The 12,846-nt window shown below is 41.0% G+C and overlaps 1 protein-coding gene across 1 annotated transcript in view; it reads left to right on the forward strand.

The window, feature by feature from the left end:
• Positions 1–12,846, forward strand: part of PCDH15 (protocadherin related 15) — a 934,666-nt gene that overhangs the window by 369,961 nt on the left and 551,859 nt on the right. The window contains exons 5-6 of the mRNA XM_072131129.1: positions 1,942–2,102; positions 10,724–10,879. Of these exons, the coding sequence (XP_071987230.1) occupies positions 1,942–2,102; positions 10,724–10,879 (317 nt within the window). The remainder of the gene's footprint in view (positions 1–1,941; positions 2,103–10,723; positions 10,880–12,846) is intronic.

Below are 12,846 nucleotides of genomic sequence, written 5' to 3' on the forward strand. Positions count from 1 at the left end.
AATAGTTAAGGAACTGTGAAGTGTTTAAAAAATATTTTAAAAATGATGATGCATGAAAATTTTCTTGTTGGTTGCTATTGGTGATAGGAACTTTAATTGAGCCCAGATTTACATTACTAAGACACATACTTGTTTTACTTTCTCCAATTAACTTTCATTTTTAGACATCATATCATGACTATTTATGCAGACGCTGTGGACACTAATTGGCCATACAGTGTTTGTGTTTTGACAATCAACTTTGATTTAAGTGTCACAGCAATTACCAGTTTTGCACCAGAAATTATTTCAACGGAGATATTGTTTTTTTGTTTTGTTTATGTTTTTGATCTTTTTTTAACTTGCACGTTGTGTATTACTGATGTAATTTCATGGAGTTTATTATATTTCATTATTTGTTGCTTGTCATAAACCACTGTACATTAACGCTTCAACAACCACCGTATTGGGTTTTTATGGCAATCGTTGAAGGTACTTATCCTAATGTGACACTTTTCCACAGCACTGCATCAGAAGAAGATTGCAGCACCAAGTGTCATGTTGCTGACATCTCTGGGTTGTGTTATCACAGCCCATCTTTGTCACTTACACCTGTGATTGGAGGAGCTCTGATTCGGGGTGTTAACCCAGTAGACAGCGTGTTCAAACTTGAACCATGTTGTCTAAGCAGGTGGAAACGAAGTGGGCTCCCTCTGTTACCCATTGGCATTCTGTAGCTGAAATTGAAGGGTGCTGATGGCATCATACAGCAGCCTTGGGGTCAACTGAAGGACCTACGAGCTCTCAGTGATAATCATCTTCTAGGCCAGGCCAACAAAATTATTACTAGACCACCGTTTCAAGAAAACTATATGTGCAGTTACCATTTGTTTAGGAAAAGAAATGTAATGGATTCCTAATAAAGCTGAACATTTTATCAGTAGTATTGAACAGATCTGAATCACAAAGTTCAACACCTGCGATCGTTAACACCTGCGATCACGGTTTGAATCGATTGGGAGTGTTAACTCTCTAAAGGCCACTGGCAAAGTTAAAGTTACATTGCAGTGGCAGCAAAGGTGTTAGACACATTTTTACTGTAGTTTACAAACTTGTCTGCAACAGAATGCAATACAAAAAGAGATGGACCATATAGACCTCACTAGTCATCTCTGTGCCATGCTACCTAACTCTGCCTCTAGGCAGAGAAGGATCTCAGATGTGTGGAAGACTGTTCTATTGAGCCCCACCAAATTAGTAGGTTGGACACTGTTCACTTCAACCCCTTCTACCTCCATGGTAATACTTGGGTATTTAAAATATACTTAGTTACAGGGGTATTCCCATTACAGCAAATTAATGTTTTTGTTTGTATAAAAAGTTATACAATTTTCAAATATACTTTCTGTATCAATTTTTTTTAGATCTCTGCTTGCTGTCCTTGTATAGAAAGCTTCATTTTTTACTTCTAGTGGACAGAAATCTGACCATGGTCACACAGGTGCACGGCTCGTTATAACACATAGGATAATCACATCTGTGTGATATAACGAGCCGTGCACCTGTGTGACCATGGTCAGATTACTGTCCACTGGAAGTAGACATAAAAGTTTTTTCTGTAGAATAACAGCAAGCAGAGTTGTAGAAAACAGGAGTTGATAAAGAAAGTATATTGGAAAATTATATAACTTTTTATAATACAAGCAAAAACACTAATTTACTTTAATGGGACAAAAAAAAAGCAATAGTTATCACAACACGGTTCATGGAGCAATGGAAAGAACAGCTGATGTTACTGATGCTACTAATTGAACCCCCACTGATCTAGCATTGATTTTGAAGTAATGGAAGTTAACTATTAATTTAAAAAAAATATATATTTACAATTTTATTGTTAAACTTAATGCCATTTATTAAGTGTGGGTACAAACTAAATGACTTAAGTTTTTTTTTTTCTCATAGGTTCAATCATTGTGGATAATATGCAAATTAAAGGGACAGCTGGAGGCATTTTCCCCACTATACAACTTGTTTTGATAGAAAATCTGGATTACTGGGTGATATTGGATCCCATCAAACAGACTTTATATCTCAACAGCACTGGGAGAGTCTTGGACAGAGATGTAAGTTATTGCTCAAGTTATGGCTGTAAGAAATTTTATGAACATGATGTACTATGGTGTTAATTACAGATTTCTGTTATGGTTTGTACACCTATAGTTTGTAGATAAAACATTGATGTAAACATTATAAAATAAATTGAACTTTTGTAAATGAGTAGTATTTTGTAATTTTGTATTGATGCTGTCTAGTCTTTAGTTATTGTCCTATGTACAGTAGTAAAAGTGGATTTAAAATTCTATGTGAAATATTCTCGCCTTCCCAACTACTTAAAGGAAACCTACCACTTCGGATAGGGCTTCTAAGCAGCAAATCCCGTGCACCAGCTCAGGGTGAACTGGTGCCGGCGCTTATCTTCGTTATGTTCTTAAACGGTTTTAAAGCATTTACACACTTTATTAATCTTTATATCCAAAGTAGCTTCCTTGCACCGTGGTCCGCGCTCGGCGTACCATGTGCGAGACCGTGCATGCGCCTGAATAGGAAGTGGCCACGTGCATGGTGCGCCGAGCGCGGACCACGGTGCGAGGAAGCTACTTTGGATATACAGATTAATAAAGTGTGTAACTGCTTTAAAACTGTTTAAGAACATAACGAAGATAAGCGCCGGCACCAGTTCACCCTGAGTTGGTGGACGGGATTTGCTGCTTAGAAGCCCTATCCGAACATGTTAGGTTTCCTTTAAGTGTGTACAGCATAGTAATATAGGGTAGAAAAAATTTTGTTTTCTGTGGTCGCTGAGCGACTCTGTTTACGACTGTACAGCCGAAACATGTACTGTGGTCTTAGGTAAGCATCAGAAATCTTTTTAGCTTGCTAAAATTAGACTGAACTTAGGTTGAGCTAATTCTGTATACAACATAAAGTTTTAATATGTTCTGTACACCAAGACTTGAGATGGAATGATAGTGAGCGAGAAAAAGTGGGAGCAGCTCTACTGTGAATGTGTGGAGTAGACTTATTGATGAGGAATTGTCCAAACTCCTCCAGCATCCACAGATGCAGGACCATTTATAGGAGGTAGTGACCAAACCCTTCTAGTATCTAATGATACACATTTTACTGTATTAAGACCGGGAGGAAGTGATCAAGCCTCTCTGTTCACTTGATCCCCCTAGATCTAACCTACCAACACTCCTAATTCAGAATTTTTGTGTTCTTAAAATTTCACAAAAATTCTGTACTTAATGTTACAGTATTTACACAGCTTTGGTGGAAAAAGGGTATTTTGGTCGCAGTGTCGGGTGACTATTGGTTGACTCTAATATTGTATTCATTTTCTATCCACCATTTGCTTTGCAATGAAGGGAGCCAAATAATTCATCTCCACTAGAGATGAGCGAACATACTCGTCCGAGCTTGATGCTCGTTCGAGCATTAGCGTACTCGAAACTGCTCGTTGCTCGGACGAATACTTCGCCTGCTCGAGAAAATGGCATCTCCCGCCGTTTTGCTTTTTGGCGGCCAGAAACAGAGCCAATCACAAGCCAGGAGACTCTGCACTCCACCCAGCATGACGTGGTACCCTTACACGTCGATAGCAGTGGTTGGCTGGCCAGATCAGGTGACCCTGGAATAGACTAGCCCCTGCCCGCGCTGCTCGGATCATCATTCTGCCGCTAGGGAGAGAGCTGCTGCTGGTCAGGGAAAGCGTTAGGGTGTTCTATTAGAATAGTGTTAGGCAGGAGTGATTCTACAAGAACCCAACAGCCCTTCTTACGGCTACATTAACGTTTTATTTTACTTCTTTTTGGTTTGCCTGTGGCTGGGCTTGCTGCCATTAGTAGTGCAGCTAGTACCATATTGTGAGTAATTTGCAGGGAGACTTGCTACCGTTGTGTTTAGCTCTTAGTGACACACATATCCACCTCAAACACCGAAGTGGGACAATTTATTAGGGGTTTGATTAGAATTAGGCAGTCTGCTGATTTATTTTTTTTTACCTTTATTTCTTTTTATAGCTCAAAGTAATCTGGCAAAGCAGTGTGCTTTCACTGTAGGCTAGAAAATAGCCATAGGAGAACCCCAACGGCTTACTTAGGCCTACAATAGCGTTATATTTTCCGTTTTTTTGTTTGCTTGTGGCTGGGCTTGCTGGCATTAGTAGTGCAGCTAGTACCATATTGTGAGGAATTTGCTGGGAGCCCTGCGACCGTTGTGTTTAGCTCTTAGTGACACGCATATCCACCTCAAACACCGAAGTGGGACAATTTATTAGGGGTTTGAGTAGAATTAGGCAGAGTCTGCTGATTTATTTTTTTTTCCCTTAATTTCTTTTTATAGCTCAAAGTCATCAGGCACAGCACAAAATCTAGTTGTGTGCTGTCAGTGTAGGTTAGAAACTAGCCATAGCAATAGGATAGCATCGTTTTGTTTAAAAAAAATAAATAAAAAACACACAAAAAAAAAAATTGAAGTTTACACTTTAATTTTGAAAATGTTTAACCCGAGGGCTAGGGGTAGAGGACGAGGGCGTGGACGTGGACGTCCAACTACTGCAGGGGTCAGAGGCCGTGGTCCTGGGCGGGGTGAGACACCACCTGCTGATGAGAGAGCAGGGGAACGCCGCAGAGCTACACTCCCTAGGTTCATCATGTCTCAAATTACTGGGACTCGTGGTAGAGCACTGTGAAGGCCAGAACAGTGCAAAGAGGTGATGTCGTGGATTGCGGACAATGCTTCTAGCCATTTGTCCACCAGTCAGTCTTCCACGCAGTCCACCCATGTCACCGAAATCAGCACTCCTCCAGCTCCTCCACCTCAGCCTCCTTCCCCCCAGTCTGCCCCCATCATCAGCCTCACCATCCCGCTGCTTGGCCTGTTGAAAAACTCTCTGGTCAGCATGAAGTCGGAAGCTTTGCGCTCGTCACAAGAGACGGGGGAAGAAGATTCCCTTGTTGATAGCCAAAGCACCCTTAGGTCTGTTTCTCAGCGCATATCGGTGGAGGAGTATGAGGAGGAAGAGGAGGAGAATGTTGGCGAGACAGAAGAGGGGACCATTGTTCAGTCCTTCACTGTTCAGCGTGTATGGGCAGAAGAAGAGGAGTTGGAGGAGAAGGAAATGGGCAGTCAGGCCAGTGAGGGGAGTGAATTCTTGCGTGTTGGGACTCTGGCGCATATGGCAGATTTCATGCTAGGCTGCCTATCCCGTGACCCTCGCGTTCAAAGAATTTATTCCAGCACCGATTACTATTCACTCTCCTGGACCCACGGTACAAGCAAAATCTTTCCACTCTCATCCCTGGAGAGGAATGGAGTGTGAGAATGCATGAATACCAGCAGGCCCTGGTGCACAAGCTGAAACAGTATTTCCCTTCTGACAGCGCTAGCGGCAGAAGGCGTACTTCTGCGGGACAAGTAGCGAGGGAGAGTAGGCGAGCAGGCAGCTTTTCCAGCACTGGCAGGGGTACGCTTTACAAGGCTTTTGCCAGTTTTATGTCACCCCAGCAAGACACTGTCACCTGTCCCCAGTCTCGGCAGAGTAGGGCTGATCTTTACAGAAAGATGGTGAGGGAGTACGTAGCTGACCATACCATCGTCCTAAATGATCACACAGCTCCCTACAACTACTGGGTTTCAAAGCTGGACATGTGGCACGAACTGGCGCTGTACGCCTTGGAGGTTCTTGCCTGCCCTGCCGCTAGCGTGTTGTCCGAGCGGGTTTTCAGTGCAGCTGGTGGCATCATCACCGATAAGCGTACACGCCTGACAGGCTGACGCTTATCAAGATGAATAAAGCCTGCATTTCTCCGGATTTTCATTCTCCACCAGGTGAAAGAATCTCAACCTGAATAATGTATGCACTCCTCCTCCTCGTTGTTCTCCTTCTCCTCCTCTTTGTACACTAAAGCATAGGAAACTGGCTATTTTTTGCCAGGGCCAACTGGCTCTAGCTATAGTACTCTATGTATTTAATTTTTCTGGAGGGCCACCTACCTGCTCCTCTGGTTTGAAAACTTTTTTGGACTGCCACATACAGGCACTCAATTTATTTAATTTTTCTGGAGGACCAACTACCTGCTCCTCTGGTTTGAAAACTTTTTTGGACTGCCACATACAGGCACTATCCAAATTACATTGTCACCATAGCAGCCTCCACATGTCGTCTTTTTAGCTGGCTCCACACGTTGTCTCCATTGCTAACTCCACACGTCATCGCCATAGCTGCCTCCAAAAGTCGTCCATATAGCTGCCTCCATACATGGTCTCCTTATCAAACGAACTGTGTCAGGCAGAATTTTGGGTTGTTTTCATGGATTCCACATCAAACTTGTTAACTTTGTCGCCACCCTGCTGTGTAATCCACAAAATATACTGGCAAACTTTTATCATTTACCGATATTATTTCAGCGCTTCTTGTTTACATTCCCCTCACCCGCCATATCCCAAACTTATAAGAACGCTACTACACTTGATCTTATACAAAAGGTTCTTAGAAGTGCTGTTTGGGGAGTAGCCTAGAGGGGCTTGGATTGGCGAAAGCTCGCCTGGCAGCGGAGCGCCAGCTCCATCTCAAGATCCAACTAACATAGTTTTAACTGCAGCACCTTTAATCTACTACTAGTTCACTGCCTCCATACATCGTCCCCTTATCAAACGAGCTGTGTCAGGCAGAATTTTCAGGTGTTTCACCAGATACATAGTGGAACTCAGCCCATCTGTCGCCGCCATGCTGGAGACCTGAAGTTGCAATCATAGCAGCGCAATATGGATGCCCCATACTGTCGCTCTTAATCATGGAAGTCGTCTCCATGGCTGCCTCCACATGTCGTCCCCTTATCAAAAGAGCTGTGTCAGGCTCATTTTTCGGGTGTTTCACCAGATACATTATGGAACTTGGTCACTATGTTGCCACCATGCTGTGTTATCGACTAAATATACCGTCAACCTTTTGTTCACAGAGGAAATCATTTCACCTCCTTTGGTGAAACCTGAGTCCATTTAGGGTATGTCGCCATGACACTCTCTAGCCTGCCGCTGCTGCCGCTGCCTCTGCATGCCGTCCCTTATAGTGTCAGGGTCAATTATTGGATGTTTTAGATGCTATCTAGCCTCACTCGGTCACTCTGTCATAGCCATGCTGTTGCCCATAATTTTGGCATAATGGTGCGATTAAGCAGCCTCAGAGGCATCCATGCATGCTGCCCCTGCTGTTTCCTGTCCATTTTTGTGGTGTTTCCATCCTTTTCTGAGGTTCCCAGGTGTTTGGCCAAGTTTCCCTGTGCAGACCCTTGGTCCCCTTGAAAAATGCTCGAGTCTCCCATTGACTTCAATGGGGCTCGTTATTCGAGGCGAGCACTCGAGCATCGGGAAAAGTTTGTCTCGAATAACGAGTACCCGAGCATTTTAGTGCTCGCTCATCTCTAATCTCCATTCCTCATGGAATGGGAGACTTTTTTGTGGAGCTACTCTGTTAAAGGTGATTGAAATCTGTTTAGCCAGTAGCTGAATTGTGATAACATCCTCTACTAATAACTCGGGATCATTACAAGAGAACTCATTATTTACAAAATCACTTAGGCTTTATGGTAGTCACAGCATCTATTTACATACAGTGGTTGGATGCAATATTTAAGTGAAACTCTGCACTTATAAAGCAATGGATCAAATTGACAGTAGCATCAATGACTTTATAGTTTGGTTTGCTTAGTTACTGTTGGCAGATGCAGTGTTCTTGTCATCAAATTATGAGAACTCAATGAAGACACCAATTTAAAAATTATATTAGTGACATCAAAAAGTGATTGATGAGGGGCTCGATACTTGACTACCCAGCTCAACGGCGTGGTTGCAGCTTCGTCCAACTCTGTCCATAGAGTAGTGGTAATTTATACTGCTGACTTTGCAATGAATGACAGCAGCACCAGCAATGAATTTGGAGTATACTACTGCTAAAGCTATCTGTTTTAGGTGCCATTTATAATGTGAAACAATTGCTTAGTGGGGTTGTCTGCTCTTGCACAGCCACCAATCACTGAGCTTGCGCCCTGTTGCTCCATTCTCAGTTGTGGGATTGGCCTGCTGTGATAGAATTGAATGTAACCACAGGGCACATGCCCACTTGCTGCTCCAGCTGTTAGGGTATATTCAGTCGGCCGTCTATGGAGACGTATGTGCGGCCACAAATATGTTCTAATGGACGGCAATGGCGGTCTGGTGGCGGTATGTGGCACCGTTCAGCGCTGTACGTGGGGTAAAGATGGAGCATGCTCTATCTTTCCCCATGTGTGTGGCCGGCACCGTTTTTCTCTATGTAGGGGTCGAGGGTCACCTGCGGGCATATGGCTGTGTAATTGTACCCTTAGTGTGGATGACTTTATAAATTGGGACAACCTTTTAAATTGTTTGGTGTTGTGTTTTATATCCACTACGGGTAAACCTTGCCTTTCTGCGGCCTGAGATGAACGATAGAAAGCTGTGTACTGCTATATGTAAAGGAATTAGACCGGGCCTTAAAAAGGGAATACAATTTAATCCTATAAAGTGGTTTGGCAGGTAAGAAGTGAGAAAGGTGCATGTGTCTTTTTGTGCCAAGATTTTGACATACAACTTTTGCCCAAGGTAAACAAACTAGGTGTTTAGACCTAGAGTAGAGCTCAAAAGAAAATCTTCCATCAAAATCTGTTATGATTTACCAGGAACACTTGCTCATATGTCCACACATTGTAACTGTGGTAATATTTTTATATTTGTTATCCATGGCCTCCTTCCTTCTAAAATCTACTTTAAAAGTTATGTTAATGAGTTTGAAGGGCTCTGGGGGCATTAATAGAGCCCCTCAGTGCTCCAGATTCACAGGCTTCTAGTGAGCAGAACATGTCCCAACCCACAGCTCCCTCTCCCTCCCTCTACTTGTGTAATCTAGCAGCAGCAGGAAGTGGAGACCTGTTCTGCTCTTTGCAACAGCCTGTGAAGCTACAGCATTGAGGGGCTCTGGAAACGCCAACAAGAGATCTTCAGGCTCATTAGTATAATTATAAAAGTTTATTTTGGAAGGAAGAGGGTCATGGATAACAACTATTAAAAAAATTACCAGAGTCACAAATCTTAGATCTATGAGTAACTGCCCCGGTTTATAATGTTTGATTATGATGGTACATTTCCTTTAATGATATCCTGTGATACATATGGTTAATTTTAGAATACCTATTTTAAGTATACACTTACAAAGGTCTACCTCTTTTCATTACTATCATGCAGTCTATATTTTTGTTTATAGGATAAAGAAGTGACACCCTGAGCTCATAGCAAAAATTCGATAGCTTTTACAATGATGTTTTTTTTTCTTTTAAAAAGTCAAACAATATATTTTTCAGTAAAACAACAGTAAAACTATTTTTGAGTAGTCCAATAGAGGAAAAATATGGCATTTTTGTTTATGACGTAAAGCTTTTGATTTGAAGAGCCGGCCCTGAGCTTGGCATATGTATTCCCAAATCTGTCACTAATTTTCTTTGTAGAAGGCCCACTGACAGATTTACGATAAGTCTATGTGACAACACTGTTTAATTCACAATTATTTGATTCATAGCAATATCATACTAAGGAATATGATTTAAAATTTGAAGAAAGCAAAACATTTTGTTAGTACTTAAAGGAGACCTGTCACCACATTTGCACATATACAACTAGTTACAGATTCCTATAGAGCCGTATTAACTAACTGACACCCTACTTTTAGTTAAAAATAATTTTCTACACAGCCCCATAAATCGATTTTTTATCTTTTATATTATATATACTGGAATATAGGTGGAGGTGTGTTTTGCTCGGTCAGCCCCTCCCACCTACTCCTCCCCATGCCTTATGCCTATTTACAATTCAGCAGTTCATGTGAATAGGGTGATGTCATCAAAGGTCTTGTACTCTTAACATTTGCAAAATGTACCCCATGTATGTTTCTGATTACATGAAATCACAATAGCCTCCTTGGACTTCTACTCCTCTTCATCCTCTATGGAGGCTGCTGTGATTTCATGTGAGCACATACATACATTATAGTATGGGTACAGTTTGTTAATGTGAAGGGGCTAAAGGACCTGATATTATGTCATTTTGGTCATAAGACATTAATGTATCAAAAGGCAGAGCTGTCAGTTAAAATAAGGCGGCATGATTTACTGGCAGCCCAGGAGAGAGAAGAGTACAAGCCAGCAGACATGTGTTAGAAAAGCTCGTTTGCATATCAGAAAAATGACTGAAATTAAGGTACAGTGCTTCACTGGCAGCTAATTTTAGGTGTTATGGAGAGTACTTGTAACCTTTTATCAGCAGGCACTGTTATTCAGGATGTGAAAAGTCTGGTGACAGGTCTTTTTTAAGTATAATTTAACAACAACCATAATAATATACACATTTGTACATATCTGTTCATCAGCTAACAATTTAGACAGTTCTGCAACATGTTTTTTCAGCAACATGTTAGTACGGTATTTGTATGTTTCATCAGATGCCATATTAAACATTTTTAGGCGAAAATCATTTTTTCTTCTGTATGGTTCCTACTCTTACCCAATATGTTGGCATTTCAGTAAAAATGCTGCGTACAAAAATATAGCAATAAGAGTAGGGGTATTTTTTTATGTAATCCACTTTATAATAATGATTTGTGTTAATTTTACAGCCACCAATGTCCATCAGGACCTTTGGAGTCAAAATTCAATGTACAAATTTAAAGGTTGGCAGCATCATTACCCATGAAGTTCGAGTAGTAGTAAGAGACCGGAATGATAATTCACCGCAATTTAAGCAAAGTCGTTACTTCACAACAGTTAATGAGGTAAGAGCTGAAATGTGTAATTCTTAACGATTCAATGTATTTTCTGTTTAATAAACTCTCTGTACAACAAGTTATTTAGTATATGAGGATAAAATAGGGTAGATTTACAACTATTGTCTAAAAGTTATCCTAGACACGTTTATGTTGTTAGATAATAAAGCTGTTGCATTATTAGGCCATCCACCTTAGTTTATGACTAAATGTAGCACATTCTTAGCACATGGTAATAAGTAGACTATGCATACTTTCTGAGAAGCCAAGGACCTTTCCGGTCAGTGTCTGATTAAGTAGAACGTAGGACCCCACTGTTTCCAAAACTTGCGGGCCCCATCCTCTCTTGTCCCTACCATTGCTCTTTATAATGAACACAAATATTCTGTGCTAGAAGGTTTACTAAAGGTAGTTATGATATAAATTATATAATTCCCTATCCTGTGTGGAGGGAGTCTTGTTTGATCTCCTGCAAACTGCCAAAAAGGGGATCAGGCGGTTGGAAGTTCCACCTTGTATGCTTTGTAATTCTGGGTTCTAGCATACAGTGTTGCCAAAACCAAGAAGTTTAGAGCAAACAAGAGGAACTTGTGATCCCCCATACATGCAGACACATTGGGGTGAGCAGAGGGGCTGTTCTTGGATACTTCTGTTAGCTGAGCAGACATGTTAACTATGTTATCTAGCAGCCACTAGAAGCCTCAATTCCCTAATTACTCTGACAATGTTGGGTTATCATATGATCACTTTGCATCATTTGGCCCCCTAGAGCCTTAGGCCCTGGGCAATTGCCAAAAATGTCTGTATGATAATCTGCCATTGTTTTCAATAAAGCCATGCTTACTTTGTAGATCTTTTTCTATTGATCAGCCTAGTAGTTTTTCACAACCTCAAGTAGACCATGGACAAAAAATTCCAACTGAGCACACCCGAGGAAGCGATCAGTTGTAAATGTTAATATAATGGTAATTTATTATGAACCTCTGTAGGCATCTTTCACGTAGTATTTCACCCCATAACTTTGACTGAATCCAATATATAGCACTGGTTTAAAGGCTTATTTCTCTTTAAGAAATTTTTGCTGAATAAATATGGTTCATGAAGAATATGAATAGTGGTCTGTATAGATGACCAAAATAAACTTTAACCGATTATTAAGACTCATAATTGCTGAACCTATGATTATTATTAGTGATGAGCGAGTATACTCGTCCGAGCTTGATGCTCGGTCGAGTATTAGCATACTCGGACCGGCTCGTTGCTCGGACGAGTATTTGCCCTGCTCGATAACGAGCATTTAATTAAAAAAATTAAATGTTCTGCACTGTGTTCTTTCACTGTGCTCGTTCAGTTTGTAATTTTACTGAAAAATGCTCGGGTCTCCCATTGATTTCAATGGGGCTCGTTACTCGAAACGAGCACTCGAGCATCGGGAAATGTTCGGCTCGAGTAACGAGCACCCGAGCATTTTAGTGCTCGCTCATCTCTAATTATTATCGATAGTCAATGAGGGTAAAAGGTAGCTTGTACTAACTTGTACCTGACTCTTCATGAAATAATCAATAAGGGACTTTTTGCATATTAACATGACTTCATTATTATAACCTTGTAAACAAGTAAGCAGTATGCCATTATGACTTCCTAATTATTAAGAAGAAACTGACCAATAACTATGAAATTATCTAATGGTTCTATGACACTGTCCAATGATTGTAAGACAGCTTAGCAAGTAACCACCCTTCTTTTTGGGTATATAAGATGATGTATGCTTAATAAAGTTAGAGTTTTTATCCTGAGAAAAAACCCTGTGTTCTTGGTTAAATACTTCCGAGCTCATTATCATACTGTATTTGGCTCCTCTCCAATATACTGTCCGGTCCCCCTTGAGGACCAACCTAACAAAATTATTTTAAAAATGGTACACATCATATTCTGTTTTTTGCTATCTCATGTGTTACAAGGAGAGAAAGGCGAAT

This window comes from Engystomops pustulosus, chromosome 11 (assembly GCF_040894005.1).
Source record: "Engystomops pustulosus chromosome 11, aEngPut4.maternal, whole genome shotgun sequence".
In the NCBI taxonomy this organism is placed as follows: domain Eukaryota; kingdom Metazoa; phylum Chordata; class Amphibia; order Anura; family Leptodactylidae; genus Engystomops; species Engystomops pustulosus.